The following is an 18546-nucleotide window of genomic DNA, read 5'->3' as shown; positions in this document are numbered from 1 at the left end:
TACCATACAGCTGAGAGCACAAAGAGCTAACTGATTCAGCCCTCACACAATAACAAACGGCCTTAATGACAGCCACGCGAACGACACACACCAAACTCACTTTTTACTAAGCTGAAGCAGGAAAAAAAAAAAAAAAAGAAAGAGAGAGAGGGAGAGAGGGAGAGAGGCCGAGGTTGCTGGCGATGATGATAATAATCATAGAGGGGTGCAGGACCGGGGCGGAGAGGGGAGCTCTTCCCGGCGGCGGTGCTCGTGGAGACGGGAGCCGTAACCCCCGCAGCCCCCGTTCACCGCTCCCGGCGGCGCTCCCGGGGCCGGGGGGGGCGGCAGGCACCGCCGGGACCCCGCGGGCCTCCTCTCCGCTGCCGGGACGGGGGCTGCGAGCGGAGCGCGAAGACGGGCAAACTCGACTCGGGGTCGCGCCGTTCGCCCCCCGCTCCCGCCCATCTCGCCGACGTCGGGGGAAATGCGGTGCGAAAGGAAAGGGATCGGCTTCCCCCCGCTGCGGCTCGCTGCCGCCCACCGCCCCTGGCCCCGCGGAGCCCCCCGGCAGCGGCCGCGGTCTCCGAGGCGCTTGTCGGGGCGGTGGCGGCGGAGGTGCCGGGGCCGCTGCCCGGTGCGGCGGGGGTGCCGCCCTCTCCCCGGAGCAGAAGGGGGATTCTTGCGGTTCCCGAATTTGTAGGAATGTAAATGAGCACGTTTTGTGAGCGCGGAGGGGAGGGGGAGGAGGGTTGCACATTTTACAGCTCACTGACCATTTGGCGATCCATTGAGAGGAGGGTTTGGAAAAGTGGCTCCTTTGTGACAGCTCCAGCCAGATTGGGGGGCTGCTCATTTGCATCTCATTAGGCATGCGGGCGGCCGGCGGGATATAAGGGAGGCCGGCGCCCACGGAGAGGCAGATCCTTCGCGTTCACCCTCGGAGAGAGCCGCGGGGCCGCGGCGCAGAGCGGGCACCCCCTGCCCCCCCGCAGGAGCACACCCGGACACGCTCCGTGCGCCGCTATTGAGACACGAGCTTATTTGTGTTGGCTGGGATTCCTCTCAAAACAAAAGTCAGCCCACAACAACGAACGAGCGGGAGCTTCTTTTGCAATTAAAAACATAAAAACAATAAAAAGAAAAGAAAAACAAAAAAGAAAAAAAAAAAAAAAAAGGATCAAGGCTCCAACGTGACCCGCTGCCGCCGCTGCCGCTTGACACCTTCCAGCCCCGACGTGCGCAGGGCGAGCGCAGCCGCTCAGAGCCGCGCAGAGCCGCCCCGCACCGCTCCGGGAATTATCGCCGCTGCCGCTGCCGCCCCGCGCTGCCCCTGCGGAGGGATTGCCAGAGCGCCGATTTGTGACCTTCCTTGGGAAGCCTCTTCTCTGCCTCCGTTGGGAATTAAGTTGCTTTTGTTTATTTTTTTTTTAATTTTTTTTTTTAATTGTTATTATTTTCTTCCTGGAGAAAAGGAGGAGCACCGTGGATTGGGCAAGAAAAAGAGTTTAGCAGATTAATCTTAAAACTTTTTTTTTTTTTTCCTCTTTTTTTTTTTTTCTTTTCCTTTTGCCATCCGAAAGAGCTGTCAGCCGCCGCCGGGCTGCACCTAGAGGTGTCGGTAGGGGGATAACAGTCAGAGACCCTCCTGAAAGCAGGAGACGGGACAGTACCCCCTCCGTCTCTGCGGGGCGGTTGTGGCCCCTCCGTTCTTTCTCCTTCCCCGAGAGACACTCTTCCTTTCCTCCCACGAGGACACAGGGGCAGGAACGCGAGCGCTGCCCCTCCGCCATGGGAAGCCGCTTCCTGCTGACGCTCGCCCTCCTCTCGGCGCTGCTGTGCCGATGCCAGGTAAGTGCTGCTCGCCGACCCCCGACGGGCCCGGCCGGAGGGAGCGGGGAGGGCCTCCGGTTGCTGCCCGACGCGCAGGGGCCGCTCCGCGGGCTGACGGCCGCTGTGCTCGGCAGGTTGACGGCTCCGGGGTGTTCGAGCTGAAGCTGCAGGAGTTTGTCAACAAGAAGGGGCTGCTCAGCAACCGCAACTGCTGCCGGGGCGGCGGCCCCGGAGGCGCCGGGCTGCAGCAGTGCGACTGCAAGACCTTCTTCCGCGTCTGCCTGAAGCACTACCAGGCCAGCGTCTCCCCCGAGCCTCCCTGCACCTACGGCAGCGCCATCACCCCCGTCCTCGGCGCCAACTCCTTCAGCGTCCCCGACGGCGCGGGCGGCGCCGACCCCGCCTTCAGCAACCCCATCCGCTTCCCCTTCGGCTTCACCTGGCCCGTAAGTGTTGGGGCGGGGGGCGCATCCCGGGCTCCGGGCGCGGCGCTGCCCCTCCGGCCGTGCCCGCCCTCACGGCTGTCTGTGCTCCTTCTTTCCCCAGGGCACCTTCTCGCTCATCATCGAGGCTCTGCACACCGACTCACCCGACGACCTCACCACAGGTACAGGGCCCAGCGCCGGACCCCTTCTCTTTGCGCTCCCTTCTCCCCGTGCTTCCCTCCCGCTGAGCATCTCCCCGCGCTCTGCCCTCTTCGGGCTCTCTCATCCTTCATCTCTCCGCTCTCATGCAGAAAACCCCGAGCGCCTCATCAGCCGCCTGGCCACGCAGAGGCACCTGGCGGTGGGTGAGGAGTGGTCCCAGGACCTGCACAGCAGCGGCCGCACAGACCTCAAGTACTCCTATCGCTTTGTGTGTGATGAGCACTACTACGGGGAAGGTTGCTCTGTCTTCTGCCGGCCCCGTGACGATGCCTTTGGTCACTTCACCTGTGGAGAGCGTGGCGAGAAAGTCTGCAACCCCGGCTGGAAGGGCCAGTACTGCACTGAGCGTGAGTGTCCCCTTTGTGTCCCCTGAGCTCTCGGGGGGGTGGGGGAGGGGTTTCTCTAACTTCAGGTTCCATGGAGAGGGGTCTAGGCAGGTGTGCACGTTGCTAGGTGCAGGTTTCATCCATGTGGGGTATAGGCAGTGCTCAGTATTAGCACAGAAACTTGACTCAAGCAGCCACATCTCAGGCTAACAAAACGGCAGTGCCAACGTCACTCGTTCACTCAGTTGCCAAGCTGATGGCAACATGTTCAGCAGTTGCTTGGGGATGTATCACATCCATGGGTATGCGGCTCCAGGAGAGGACCTGGGAGTTAGACTAGATAACCTTTAAAGGTCCATTCCATCTGAAATGATTCTAAAGACCTCAGCTTTGGGAGCATCCCCATGGCAGGGCTAGAAGTAGGATTGCTGTGGCCTGATGTCTTCCCATTTTGCACTGACAAGAGCAGTGGGATATCCAAGATGTCCTCTGTGGCCTTCAGACTATATGTTTCTTCTTTGGGATGCTCACACGCTGCCACTGCCAGGGGGAGTGCATCTGGGGCCACCAAAACACTCAGCTTCTTCCCCATCACTCTCCTGTAGCGTTGCTGTGATCACTGTTACCAGCAGGAGTAGGTCATGGGACACGAGTTTTGAGTGAACCCAAGCTTGAAGTTGATGAGGAGTGCAGTGTATTGGTACAGCAGGGAAAGCTGGGGCAGTCAGCACATCCCAGAGGGACAGGCGGTCATGATTGCAAGGTACTGTTGGTTTTACAAGAGGAGCCCTCTGTAGATACACAGCTGCGTAGTACAGACAGACGGACACTCAGCTCTCACTGTGGTGTGTGGTGGCATTCTGTGTGCACACACTGAGGCGTGCTGGCAGATGACACTGGGTGAGCCCTCCAGGCAGGCAGGGAGAGAACAGTCACAGTCCATAAAGCACTGTGGTCCCAGCTGAGCTGCTATCACCGGCCCAGACCAACTGCTCACACTACTCGTGGCTGCTAAGATGCATTTAACAGTTCATCTTACGATGTTGCACAATAAGCAGCAGGCAAAAGAGCTTTCGTTTCCTTTGATAGCATTTTAAATAGGAACTAGAACCTTTCCCATGATCAAAAGTGCTTGTCCCGGCTGTGCCGGGGGACGGGGGGAAGGGGAGGGAAGAGGAAGCCCTTTGATAACGAGCCCTTTCGGTGCTGTCAGCACTCGGGATGCCTGCGCACCACCGCTCTGCCCGCCGCCCAGCCCGGCGCTGCCCATCTCTGTGCGGAGGACGCGGCTCCCGAGCTGTGTTTATGTGTGCATGCGAAAAGAATGTCTTCCCGTTAGCGAGCCGAGCTCCCAGTGGCAGACTGCTTCCCGTCTCCTTGCCCTCGGCTCCATTCTTTCCAACTTTGAGGCGATCTGATTATCAGCACCGATTCTTTCTTTCCCCTCCCCCCTACCCTCCCTACTCACTCCCCACTTCCCCGCCTTCCCCTTGCATGCCATTGTCTCCGGCTGGCTTTGTTGAATTAAAACTTTGCAGTGCCTGCTTAATGAGTTCCATAACCAGGCAAAGTAATGAGCACAAGTCCCTTTCTCCCTCCCCTCTCCTCCCTCCCGCTGGCCCGCTTACCTCCTCACCATGCCCGGAGCTGCCCGCCCCTGTTCCGAGCGGGGGGGAGGAGGGAGGAAGAACTTTAGACTTATTTATTTGAATAAGAAAAAAAGTTTTTGCAGCGAAATCACGCGCGTGCCATAGATTAGCCGTGGGCAGGGATAGGCTGCCCGGCCGCCGGCACCGGCCCCATTGGCTCCGGGGCCGGGGGTATTGTTGCAGCGGGGCAGCTGCTGGGAGAGAATAGACAATAGAGCAGCTGTCTTGCACTGGCACCCTGTACACCAGCTGTCCACTCTTATCTGCACACACACTTTCGGGGGATATTAAGAGGTGGAGCTATGTGCATAGAATTGGAAAAAAGGACTTCTGACCCTCGCTGGGAAGGGAAGGGGGGCGAGGGGCTGCGGGGAAGGCAGCAATTGTGAGCCTTCTTTTGTCTGTGTGCAACTGTATTAAGAAGAATGCTCATCCCTGGCGATAAGTAAAGTGCCCAGCTACTAGGCGAGATCAATACTCCTGCAGGCTCCAGAGATTAACTCAGCTGCTATTAACTGCCTGGCCCCCCACCCACAGGGTGCTCTCGGGAGGGTATTCTGCAGGGGGAGGCGGTGGGCCTTCAGGCTCAATCCTTCCCTCCTTCCTCTGTTCACAGCGATTTGCTTGCCTGGGTGTGATGAGCAGCACGGCTTCTGTGACAAACCTGGGGAATGCAAGTAAGTTTTCTGCTCCCTCCTTCCTCCTTTCTTTGTCTTTAGCTTGGAAGCAGCAGTCCTGCAAGGGTCAGCTTAAACGCCTTTCTTTATCTTAGATAGTAATTCAAGCAATCCAGGTGATGCCAGATCAAGTTATTAATCTACAAGTCAAACATCAGTGCCATTAATATTAACCTAATGAGTTTACGGCGCTATGCGTAAGGTTTGGCTGTTTGTTATTAGAGTAAACAAATTAACTACCTGCAACCACAGCTCTATCTGAGGAAGTGCAAGAGGTAGCTGGGGCTGATGAAAGCTGATGCTGCAGTTGGATTCAGTCACTTTCTCAGATGAAGGATCACTGAAGGCTTTTAGGAAACTTGATACCTGGCATCAGTGTGTTTGCAGAGTTTGCAGTAGGGTTTTCAAATGTGAGAAGTCTAAATCTGACAAGACTCTGTTGCTGACTTTTTTTTTTCTTATTTTTTTCCAGGTGCAGAGTGGGTTGGCAGGGGCGATACTGTGATGAATGCATCCGATACCCCGGCTGCCTACATGGTACTTGTCAGCAGCCATGGCAGTGCAACTGTCAGGAAGGCTGGGGCGGCCTTTTCTGCAACCAGGGTAAGTTCTAGGGCTTTGCCTGAGCATCTTCCTCCAAAAGCAGAAAATGGGCAGTTATTTCCAGCTCATGCATGCTCTGCTAGCCTTACAAATGAGCAAGCATTTGGACTGATTTCTCTCTTTTATAATTTTTTTTTTTTTTTAAATCTTTCACAGACCTGAACTACTGCACTCACCACAAGCCATGCAAGAATGGTGCCACATGCACCAACACTGGTCAGGGGAGCTACACTTGTTCTTGCCGACCTGGGTACACAGGCTCCAGCTGTGAGATTGAAATCAATGAATGTGATGCCAACCCTTGCAAGAATGGTGGAAGCTGCACTGTAAGTTTGAGTTGCTTGTTTTTGAAGTTCTCTTTTGTATTTTAAAACAACTTCAGGTAAATATTTTGGACATTTATCATGTTTTCCCCTCAGGATCTCGAGAACAGCTATTCCTGCACCTGCCCCCCAGGCTTCTATGGTAAAAACTGTGAGCTGAGTGCAATGACTTGTGCTGATGGACCATGCTTCAATGGAGGGCGATGCACTGACAACCCTGATGGTGGATACAGCTGCCGCTGCCCACTGGGTTATTCTGGGTTCAACTGTGAAAAGAAAATCGATTACTGCAGTTCCAGCCCTTGTGCTAATGGTAAGGCCAAACATACTATGGTGACATTCTAAAAGGAGACCATCCAGTCACTTTGGCTTCTTGTCTAGGGCTCATAATGAGGCCCAGTGATAAACCTTGGATCATGTCATGTCAGTAGTTGACTCAGTGGAGGAACTGTACTTAAAAACGAATGATGTGGTATGGGTCAGTACTTCAGATAGTGTTTTCTTAAGGGATTACTGTAGCTGTGTAACTTGGCCTGAAACTTCATGCATATAGGCATGGAGGATTATATTTATAACGACTCTTTGAAGCCATACAAACACTGAGTATGATTAATTATAATCCAGCAATTGCAATCTTCCTGTTTTGATTAAAGTATTTAAAACTTTCTTTATTGCAACCCTTCTCATTCATTGTCACTGTAACTCTGTAACGTGAGATCATGGTGTGAACCTGATCTGAACTAGCTTCATAGTCCCAGCTAGATGAAATGTCAAAAAGGGAATGGGATGCTGAATGAAAAATATATTTGATTAAGAAATACCTTTCTTTAAAAAAAGGTACTTTTTGCCTTAGCTCAGATCTGGTAAAGATGGAGCTGGCCTCCCAAAACAGTAGCTTTTTTCAGCGCTGGGTTGTGACAGCGGTCCTGAAAGCAGCAGTTGGGGTGTATTGCGGGGAGGGTCTGAGCACACACCGCTCAACCTTCGTCCCCTTCACATCTTGCAGGAGCCCAGTGCGTTGATCTGGGGAACTCCTACATATGCCAGTGCCAGGCTGGCTTCACTGGCAGGCACTGTGACGACAACGTGGACGATTGCGCCTCCTTTCCCTGTGTCAATGGAGGGACCTGTCAGGATGGGGTCAACGACTACTCCTGCACCTGCCCCCCGGGATACAACGGGAAGAACTGCAGCACGCCGGTGAGCAGATGCGAGCACAACCCCTGCCACAACGGGGCCACCTGCCATGAGAGAAGCAACCGCTACGTGTGCGAGTGCGCTCGGGGCTACGGCGGCCTCAACTGTCAGTTCTTGCTCCCTGAGCCGCCTCAGGGACCGGTCATCGTCGACTTCACCGAGAAGTACACAGAGGGCCAGAACAACCAGTTCCCCTGGATCGCAGTGTGCGCTGGGATTATTCTGGTCCTCATGCTGCTGCTGGGCTGCGCCGCCATCGTTGTCTGCGTCAGGCTGAAGGTGCAGAAGAGGCACCACCAGCCTGAGGCCTGCAGGAGCGAAACGGAGACCATGAACAACCTGGCGAACTGCCAGCGCGAGAAGGACATCTCCATAAGCGTCATCGGCGCCACTCAGATTAAAAACACAAATAAGAAAGTGGACTTTCACAGCGACAACTCCGATAAAAATGGCTACAAAGTTAGATACCCATCAGTGGATTACAATTTGGTGCATGAACTCAAGAATGAGGACTCTGTGAAAGAGGAGCATGGCAAATGTGAAGCCAAGTGTGAAACGTATGATTCAGAGGCAGAAGAGAAAAGCGCAGTACAGCTAAAAAGGTATTGTGTTTTACTCGAGCGCAGGGGGTGGCTTTACTCTGAAAGGTGTGTGTGTCACTTAAAGGCAGTGTTAAGTAACAGCCACCTGATCTGTGTTGTTTGTTTTTGTCTTCAGTAGTGACACTTCTGAAAGAAAACGGCCAGATTCAGTATATTCCACTTCAAAGGACACAAAGTACCAGTCGGTGTACGTCATATCAGAAGAGAAAGATGAGTGCATCATAGCAACTGAGGTTAGTATCCCGCCTGGCAGTCGGACAAGTCTTGGTGTGTGATCCCCATACAAAGCAGGTCAGGACAGCCAAACCATTCTACCGGCTGCTACAGTCATCTGTACTCACTGAAACATGGCCACCTTCAGTCTGTGGCACTGCAGATGTTGAAAAAACTTGTAGATTAAGATAAGCTCCAGTGGGGGTTACAGGGACCCCCTTTTTGCAGCATGGGTATAACTACAGTGCAGTTGTAGCTTACTAACGCTACAGACTCATTCTTTCATATGCTTCCTGCAGAGCCTGCTTTGGCTTGGCATTGAGGTGAAGTTCCAACTCTCTGTATCCTCATAGTCCTCTGCTTTCTTTTTATTAACCTCTTCTGGTCTCCGCTTGTGTTTTCTCTCAACAGGTGTAAAACAGACGTGATATGGCAAAGCTTTTGTTCAGAACAATTTCAAAGGAGACGTGCCCCAATGAATGCTGCTGAAAGAGGAATGAGAGCTAGATTCCTTCACTGACTGCTGCTGAGAAACTAAATTCAGGCTTGAGCTGGTTCTCTACTGAAGTTAGCAAAGTGACTGCAAAATAGAGAAACAAGATGGACACCAGGCAAGGGTCTGTGTTCAAGGATTACTGTTGCACTGCCTTTTATGAATTTTATCATTGCACTATGGTCAGTTGCTTTTCTATATATATTTAAATGAATGGACTTAATTACTACATAAGAAGCATGCACTGCCTGAAGTGTATATTTTGGATTCTTATGAGCCAGTCTTTTCTTGAATTAGAGACAGAAACACTGCCTTTATTGTCTTTTTTGATACTAAAATGTGTTTTTACTAGGTGAGAAAAAGTGTGTTATTTTTTTGAATCTGTAAAAATATTTTCATGATAATTGTAAAGCTTGAGTATTTTGTGATGTTCATTTTTTTATAATTTAAATTTTTTGGTAAATATGTACAAAGGCACTTCGGGTCTATGTGACTATATTTTTTGTATATAAATGTATTTATGGAATATTGTGCAAATGTTATTTGAGTTTTTTTTTTACCGTTTTGTTAATGAAGAAATTCATTTTTAAAATATTTTTCCAAAATAAATATTATTAATGATAACCAGAGTGCTGCTTTTATTCCACAGCAGATGATGAACCAGACTAAACCTTACAACAAGAGGTCTGACACATTTCTGGGGACTCATGGATAGGGATGGGATAGCACTCAGGTCCATCACAAAGAGTGGGGAACAACTCGCTGTGTGTAGACCTCTCCCCTCCCCTCCTAACTTTCTCAACTATTAAACCCATGGCTGTGCTCTCTCTTACCCAAAGGCAAACATCTGTAAAAACCTTGAATAATGTTTGCTCAGTCATGTTAGACTATATATATATAAACACATGCAGCATCACTTCCCAAGGAGGAGCAATAAAAATCCACACCATTGCAATGCAGGCATGGGGCTTGTCCTGACTCAGCTTTGTGTTTCCTGCAACTTCAAATGCTTGCAGTCCAGGGACATTTGAGGCCCACTGGCTCTGATCCCTAGTGCCCACCCACAGGGCATGAGCTTCCCCAGCCACTCCAGCCTGTGGATGGCCCTTCCCTTTTCAGGATAGGAAGACACAGAGTTGGCTAATGGCCACAACTCTCCTGACTATGACATCTGCCTCGAGCACGTTGTATCTTTGGCTTCAACTCTGCCCATGGTGCCTGCTGCCATAATAGTGGGATAACGTGTGATCCCATCCCCTGGTTTGGTGCTGAATGCTCAGGCCATTTCCCAATTTAGTTTGCCCTAATGAATTCTCCTTTATGGTGTGCCTGTTAATTAGCAGAGATCATTTAGAAACATGCAAAGTGTTCTTCCATCCCAGGAAAAAAAATGGAAAACCTAGAAAAATAGTGTTTTTTTTAATCCATTAAAGTGGGTTCCACCCCAGTTACTGTGGGTTACACCCTGTGGCTTCTGGGAGATGATGAAAATAGTCTGTTTCCATTCTATTCAGCAGAGGTGAATTCTATCCCCAAAGCAAAAGCATGCGATAGCACATACAATCAAGCAATTATGGCAACTGGTGATCTATAAATTATATATGTACTTGCCTTATTTTGGAGTACAAAAATGTGAGAGCAACTAGAACTTCTATATGGGGTCAGTAGAAAACACGCACTGACTGCAGGGGCTTGTCCATTTATAGGGTCTTGTCACTGAGCCAACCCTTAAACAAGATCAGTTCCCCAACAGTGACCCAATAAAGTATATCCTATTCATTTATCCCGAAGTGTCTTCTTAGGTAAGGTTTTCATGAGGAAAGCAACATGAAGTCACTGTGATATGTTCTGTGATGGTGTGAACAGTATTTAGAAGCAGAAGGCTGACATAACACCTGCCAAATAATCAGTCAATAAATCTCATAGTGACCCAGGCATGACAGTGTGTATGGCAGTAGGGTGCTCAAAGCAATGCAGACTCACAAACTGGACAAATCTTGAGAAAAACACTTCATTTGTTACTTCCTGTTCCTAAGACTTCTGGGGACAGGCTTGTCTCTTGTGATGTGCAGCATTTCTCACAGCCAGCGTCAGTGTCTTGGCTGGGACTTCTTAATGCTACTTCTGTATAAAAAGCAGCAACGGGTAGAAATCACTGACGGCTGAGGGCCTCTGTGATAATGTTATGCTTCCAGCACCAACTCAAGTAGTATACAGTGTACTGCCAGGCAAAGGTCTGGAGAAGCATGCAGCCCCTTGCTCTGGTGAGGAGGCACAGCATCAGCATGTAATCAACTTCATGTAAAGATAAGACAACTTCAAAAAGCTGAGATTGTTTCCATGTGCTAGTTACTGGATATGCTGAGTTTGGTGAGGAAAAGACACTGTGGGAAAAGGGAAGAATTGGGCTTTGTCCTTCTGAAGCTCTTTCTGCAACCATAGCTTCACAGATAATCTCAATAGCTTCTCCAGCTCCTGTCCAGCATGGCTGGGGCTTTTGCCTCATGCGGGATTTATTTCTTGCACTAAGTTCTCCGAAAATGCGTGTGTATACTGAGGATCTTGGTAAACAGATTGAGGCATGCAGTGAGGAGCAATGGATCCTCACTCTGCATCGTAGCACCCATTACCTTTGGAGGACAAAAAGGATGACCTAGGCAGCATGCAGAAGCCATACAGGTGGCTGTGGGCTCCACTTCTGCTTGGCCCTGCGTGTGAGGAGAAGGCCAGCTGGCTGCCCAAAAGCAGCAGGAACCCCCCTGTTGGCAGAGTCTCCTGCCTCCTTGGTCTGAAAAGAGAGGAGAGCTGGTGTGGGGAGGCCGTTTAGCTGGGACAGCTGAGAATTCAGGGCCTGATCCAGCGCCCATTAAAATTATTGGAAAGGCTCCAACAAGCTCCGGGACACGTGGCACTGTGCCCTTCCTGACGCAGCACATCCCAGGGCTGCAGCATACACTCACACAGTGCAAAGCACACGTCTGTCCCACCCCAAGGCTCATCCCTGGGATGGGAGCCGGAGGAGGCACCCTCAGGTTATGTCCTACCTGCAAACCTGCATCTTGGTGGTGAGTAGTGGCATCCTGCAATTTTTCACGAAGATTGACATGGACAGTATTTGTCAGGCACTCAGATTTGTAGAGGGGGATTTTTGAAGTGAGGCACACACAGCTTTCAAAATATAGCAAGTGGTGGGCTCAGAATGCCTTAGGTTTAATTGCAAGATGTGTTTATGCATCTCTTTAAACTGATATTTGTACTTTGTGCATTAGGGCCTAGGCGTCAGGAAACTTGGGTACTATTCCTGGCTCTGCTGCAGACACGAAGCATGACCTTGGGAGAGGAAGGATGGTCTGGTGGTCAGGGCGCTGCCCAGGGACTCAGAAGGGCCCCCTTCTATTTCCAGTGCTCCCTCCAGACTTCCTGTGCAACCTTGGACCAGGGTCACTTAATCTTTGCAGGGCCTTAGGAAAGTAGGGGCCTCTGGTTGTGTGGGCAAGAAGTTCAGAGGATACTGTGGTGGGGGGAATGTCAAAATACCCTCCGAGGTGAGCAAAGCTATTTCCTACCTCCGTAAGTCTGATTGCTTGTCTGTGAGATGGAGAGCTATTTTTGTACAGTGCTTTGAGATGCTTGCACGGAATAAAGACCCCTATTACAACTGAAACATCCATCATTTGAGGGAGGAGACACGAGCCCCATACCGGCAGCACAGAGACGCCCTGCTGGGGATGTAGCTGCAGTGTTTTGAGTGCACAGGGTCTGCCACTGTGCTAAGATAGATGCCCCCTGAGGCAGCATTCAGGTGGGAAGCAAAGCAGAGCTCAAACGGCCATCACCCTCGGTTCATGGGGATCCTCTCTGCTCCCTTCCCTCCTATGGAGCTCTTCTTCCACTTGGCTGCTAAGGCCTGGCAGTCTCTGTTACCTGCCGTGTGAGTCAGGGGAAAACAAACATGGCAGGAATGACTGCAGCAATGAAACAGCACAGATAACTGTGCTCAAGGGACCAGGAACTGTTTAATTTCCCAGCAAAGATGTACTCAGAGCGTCACTGAGTGCTGTGCTGAAGGATCCTTGCTCCGTGCACGGAGGGGGAATGCGGTGCCTCAGCTGTGGGGTAGCTGTAGGGACAGTGCAGACTCATGTCAGCTGCTCAGGGTAGCACTGTTTGCACAAAAGCCTGCTCTATGCATGGGCTATATATGACTGTGATGTCTTCCTCCTGGTATAAAACTACACCAACAGAATGGCCACTGTGGATGCAGCTATGTCAAAATAGAGGTCATGTATATCAGGGCAAAGAAATTCCTTTCCCTTGTTTATTTATCTAAACTGGAGTGGTAAAACCACCATATTCTCCAAAGCACAGTTATGCTGCTACAGAGCAGCAGGTCTAAATCTGCTTGGACAAGGCTGAAGTTGCACAGGCTGATGCAATGTGTTGGTTAGTCTGTGCACCTCTTTGGGGTGATTTCTCAGCACAGAGGGCTGAGCAGGAGAAAGGGTTGGGAGGGGACATCCCCTGTTCTCTTTCACAATACAAAACACGAACTCTGTGAGGGGAAAGGACTTTGTATGGAAAAGGATAGAGTAAGAGAAACTTCTGGCCTGCTCTTGGTGCCAGGAGACACTGTGGAGCCACTTTACCACTCAGCTCCCAGCATCACTGGGGTGTCAGCACTGGAGAGAGTTTGTGAGCATTTTTGAACCAGAATTTTCACCTGCTAGAGAAGGTTTTCAAGGTATTATTTTCTAAAAAAGACATTTTCAGTGGTAAAGTTGCTTTCCAGTAATGGCAAACTGGAATATCCGCTTGAAAATCTCCTGTGGGTTTCACTTTCTTCATGAAGCAAGGAAGAAAATGACAAGCAAGCGCTTCTCAGCAGACAGAAAGTTCACTGAAAACTTCCTTTCTTTCTTTTCTTTTCAAAAATAGAATCAATCTGGGAATTCTACCTCATTAACAAGTTGCGTATGTTACTTTTGATTTTGCTTTAGTACGTGAAATTTTTTAAAGCTATGTTCTGCCCCTTGACCCATTTTCTGGCCCTCATAGGCAGCACACTAGTGGCACAAGGAAGGCTGTGTCAAAGACAGGCAAATTGCAAGATTTGGCCATATGTCAGAAAGTACTTTTAATGTAGCCTACACAGCGGCATTCTCAGGAGTAACTGATTGCTTAAGACACAAAGCATTATGAGAAATAAGTTCCTAGAGTTCAAGGCTAGTGCTTTACCATTTATAACCTCTCCAGAAAGTTTTCAAGAGGCATAGAGTCAAAACACTTAATCTGCATTTGAAATAAAAAACTACACAGAGGAGAATGAGGCCTTCAGTACTTAGATCTGAGCAACATAAAAAATTTGCCTATTGCTAGTGTATTTTCCTTTTCAAGATACTAAGGGTTTTTCCTTTTGTGAGGTTTTCCATATATGCAAACATGGGTGTTTACAAAGGCCACCTGTCTGAAAGTTGTAAGCCCTGGTTTTACCTTGCTCTGAATCAAAGGGGCTGTGGAATTCTCCATTGTCCACAATGGTGACGGCCTGGCACAGCTGCCACTGCTGCAGTTGTGAGTGTCTTTGGAAAGACAGACAATCAGTGCTCCTGCTCAAAGCTGGACTGTTCAGAACACACACACACAAAGAAACGTGGAAGGATAACACATCATGCTTGTTGTAGCTTGTATTTTAATTTTCTTTTTTACTTTCCATATCAGCTTCAAGAAAGGAACCATGAAAAACGTGTGATGTTGTTTAAGTTCTTATAATTTTCTTCAGGAAGTGTTATCTGGAATGGCAGTTGTGAGCACACAAACTCAGCAGACTTATCTGCGTTATCTAATTACCAGACTATAAAGTTCTGCTGACATTTCCTTTTGATAAATACAATGCACTGCTTTCTTTATCTATCTATATTAAAGAAACAATGTTCTCCTAATTCCAACCCCATGCATGCATTTAACTAGAACAACGTCGTAAAACCCAAGACTAACAGAAATGTTGCCGCAACTTCAACAGTCATAAATGAAAGCAGTGGCTTTCAGCAGAAAAATATTATCTAATGGTAGGAAACCACTGCAAATCTCAATGTTTAAACTACAAACAAGCATGGAACAGATTTGACTGATCTTAATTAAGCAAAAAGAGAGAGGTGGAAAAAGGTAACAAGCATCACAGATACTACAAGTGTGCTTGCAATTTTTCCTGCTGCTGATGTGCTTAATTGTGTGCAGAAATATATTAGTATTTATCAAAAGATAAATACTGGCTGGATTTTCAAAGCTCTTCTTGTGCACAGGAGAGTTTTGTATGGTCACTGAAAATGGGGCTCCCCTGCCCCAAGCTTCTGCACCAGAAGCCTGCAGGTAAAGGACAAAAGTGAACAGCGCTGCTGGAGAATGCTTGTTGTTCTCTGAACTCCCTTGCTTTGCTTTCCTTTCCTATCCCAGAAGAGGTCTGGGAGCCTCCTGTGCTGGGAAGGAAAGGGGCAGGAGACAGCCAGAGGGGAGTTGTGAGGAACCTCCTTGCCTGCTCCACAGGGGACCTCAGCAGGGCTTGCTGTGAGCTGGAGGCTCAAAGACAAAACCAACACCAAAACATTTAACATCTGTAGCATGCAAATTCCAGCTTGTAAGCCTTTTGAATTTCCATTTGCCTCAGTAAGAATTAGGCATAGGGAAGTTGTGGTGGTTGAGAATCTTTTGGCACCTGTATACTTGCAAGGAAGTAGCCCTATTTGTCACAGATAGGGTCCATCAGAAAGTCAGAGGCAGAGCTAGGAGATGAAGGTGGAACTCTAGCATTGCCAGAATAAAAAAAGAGCCTGTAAATGACAAAGAAAAGCTGCATTACCATAGTGAGGTAATTCACAAATGCACCTTGTAGATCAAAGGTAGTCATCAAGTACTGAGGATGTTCCAAAGAGCGCAGTGTGTTCAGATAGGAAAATACCCGTTTTTGTCAGAAATGCTAAAGGACGTGTTAATGACAGGAATAAATAACAGGTGCTGGGAACAGCTGTTACTGATTAATGACTTGTCTTTTTTTTTTTTTTTTTTTTTAATTTTAATACGTTTTCTGTTTAGCAGAATGAGAAGTTTTCAGTAACATTTCATAGTCAGAGTCATTTGAGGAATGTTTTTTCCTTTCTTCATTAAAAAGACTGCCCAATTATTTCTAAGGCAAACCAGACTCAAGAATAAAGCTAAATTAATATTTGAGTTTCGAGCCATCAGGAGTTGAAGAAAATCCAAGCTATAATGGTTTTCAAGTGCATAAATAAGCTTTCTTTCTTTCTTTCTTTTCTTTCTCTGTTTAGCTTTTTCAGTCTTTCTGTTTTTTTTTTTCTTCATGTTCTTTCCTCACCTATCCATCTCTTGCTGTTTATATGAGGTAACTGGAGGTGGTCTTTCCAATGATGTGTATATTTAGCCTCAAAGTGGTCTTTTTTAAGTGTATGAGGAATGATGAGATTAAATGTTACAAGAAAGGCTGCCACTGCTACCATTTTGCAATGATTAAGTAATTTAGAAGTCATTGAGAACAGCTCAGTGAAAACATCTGCTCTGTGCCTTGAGGCAATCAAGAGAAGCAAACAAAATAGTGTGATGGAAAACACACTAATAATTAAATAATTAATTTTTATATAACAATCTAATTTTCTAACGCATCTAAATCTACTTCAGAAAACATGGTAAGTGCTATGATCTCCTGTTCTTCAGCACAAGAATTTAGGCAAAGAAGCATTCTTGGCTCTCTTGAAGTCATCGGGGATGCTGGTATTAACTCAGATGGAATTAGGATTTCTTACAGAAATGCATACTTACTGTAGGTCATCCAAGACTCCTTTTCAGTGGCCTATAGTCCTAGCTTTTTGCATCATAAAATGGACAGAAAGCTGAAGTCAGTTCCCATTTCTACATTACAAAACAAGTAGGGTCAAAAATGAATGTATTTCAGAGACTGACAGTGGAGGTGACTATGCGTTTAGAAAGGTTTCTGTACCATGAAAAACTGCTAGCGTTTACTTACCGAAGGTAACAAAGTAATGCATGGAACAGTGAACAGAATTGTTTTACTTTCTTGCTGGAAAGGGACAGAATTAGAGCATTTAAAGCTAAAGCAGATTTCATCGGTGGAGTTTTGTCTCTGGATTTTGATGCCATTTCAAGAGTTTAGCAGGCTTTAGAAAAGGGTCGTTGCTCTTATCAATAGTGAAGATCTTTATAGCTTCATTAGGGAGAACAAATAATAGCATGCAAATCCCAACATGCATAATATAACCATTAACTAGGACAGGACACTCTATATGTTACATACCCTTCCAAGGCTAGAGGCTTTGCCTCTTTCTTCTAAAGTAACTATTTGAGATCACCCCCAAAGGTAAGATGCAGCATTAACTAAAACAGTGGTTCGTTGTGGTTTAGAGACAAAGCTGAAGTGAAGAGTTGAGATTTACTTCACTGTTTTCAGAAACTCAGAGTTATCTGATCTCAGTTTTTTCTTCATCTGAAGATAATGCTACCAACAACAGTATCATGCTATCACTTTCAAGCTCCTTAATCTTTGATCGAGTGTAAACTGAAAACACACAGTTGTGATGGAGTCATAACTGTGGAAGGGTACAGCAGCAATCTGTTACCTATGACAGTTTGAAAGAGAAAAGTAGATACAACTGAACATAAGAGAAGGCTACAGTTAGGCCAAAGGCAACGATCCTCACTGATACGGGTGACAAGGGCTGTTAGCTCACAGCCTAGGAGGAGAAATGAACCCCTCTTCTGTGCTGTGCACAGCCATACCCTTCATGTGCATTTCCAGGTGGAATGGGGTTACTTGCTGAATCCTGACTGCCACTTCCTGAGCCAGGTGGCACCTGGGCTATGTGTGGAGCAGTCCCACTGCAATCCTAGCATTGCCTTGTGCCCTCAAACTGCTTGTGAGATGTAGAGACTGTATTTCAAGGTAACACAGACCCACAGTTCTAGTCCAAAGCAATTCTAGAGTATCCATGTGCTCTTTTCATCATCCATACACTGTACTTCTCCTCTGTAACCACATCTAAGATTTTTTTCAGGTGACACGACTGAACAGTGTTGCTATATTTAGATTTGCTAATTGTTATGAACAAGACACTTCTGGTTCCAAGAAAACATCATTGGCTAAAACAGTTTCTGATAACATGAAGTGCCAAGTTAATGGATTTGTTTGGTTTTATATGCTAGCTGTGACCATCCTTGACTAATTTAAAGATGTTCAGGAAGTATTCCCTCTGCCCAAAGAAATCCATTCCACAGTTTTCAGCACCCCTCTCTGACAACCAGGATTTCAAATCCCTTTATCTGGAGACAAACAGAAAGTGTGTGCTTGTGGTGAATAATTTGAGCTGATATTCTTGCCAGCTGTTAAGGGACACATGCGAAAAAAAAAAAAAAAAAGAAAAAAAAAGTCAGTGACATCTGGTCAACACTGATATTTCCTAACAGAACTATTTGTTTTGGCATGGGGAAAGGGTAGTGGGATAAAGAAAAATACCATCTTCGTGCACCCCTTTGCCCCCTTTTGAAAAGTGAAAGTGATAACATTGACCATAGCAACTGGAACAAAAATTGCAACTTACATCATGGGGAAACAGTGACATTACATTAGCCCATATTACACAATGGTTGAGCAGTTGCTTTCACACACTAAGCTTTCAACTTTAACTTTTTTTTCCCCCTTAAGCTACACAATGGATTTTTTTGCTGAGTTGGAAAATATCAGGAGACAGGCAGAAAGCCTTCCTTTTGTTCCTTCATCCTGCCGAGCACCTCATCATAAAGATTTTTTCCCTTCTGCACTGTTTTGCTTTCCTAACTTCCTTTCCCCTTTTCACCCTCCCCCACTTCTTTCTTTCTTTCTTTCTTTCTTTCTTTCTTTCTTTCTTTCTTTCTTTCTTTCTTTCTTTCTTTCTTTCTTTCTTTCTTTCTTTCTTTCTTTCTTTCTTTCTTTCTTTCTTTCTTTC

The 18546-nt window shown here is 47.6% G+C and overlaps 1 protein-coding gene across 1 annotated transcript; it reads left to right on the top strand.

Annotated features, from left to right (window-relative positions):
* The first annotated feature begins 917 nt into the window (after positions 1-917).
* On the top strand, positions 918-9085 carry DLL1 (delta like canonical Notch ligand 1). Its single transcript, XM_042876432.1, has 11 exons — positions 918-1830; positions 1947-2258; positions 2359-2419; positions 2549-2806; positions 5051-5111; positions 5584-5714; positions 5871-6040; positions 6134-6350; positions 7044-7836; positions 7952-8069; positions 8461-9085. The coding sequence occupies exons 1-11, from the start codon at positions 1771-1773 to the stop codon at positions 8464-8466; spliced, it is 2187 nt and encodes a 728-aa protein (XP_042732366.1). The 5' UTR covers positions 918-1770; the 3' UTR covers positions 8467-9085.
* The last annotated feature ends 9461 nt before the right edge of the window (positions 9086-18546 follow it).

The sequence above is a fragment of the Lagopus leucura genome, unplaced genomic scaffold (assembly GCF_019238085.1).
Source record: "Lagopus leucura isolate 7727_CA_CO unplaced genomic scaffold, USGS_WTPT01 Super-Scaffold_73, whole genome shotgun sequence".
NCBI lineage: Eukaryota > Metazoa > Chordata > Aves > Galliformes > Phasianidae > Lagopus > Lagopus leucura.
The sequence above is the reverse complement of the archived record's forward strand: the minus strand, read 5'-3'. Positions and strand labels throughout refer to the sequence as shown.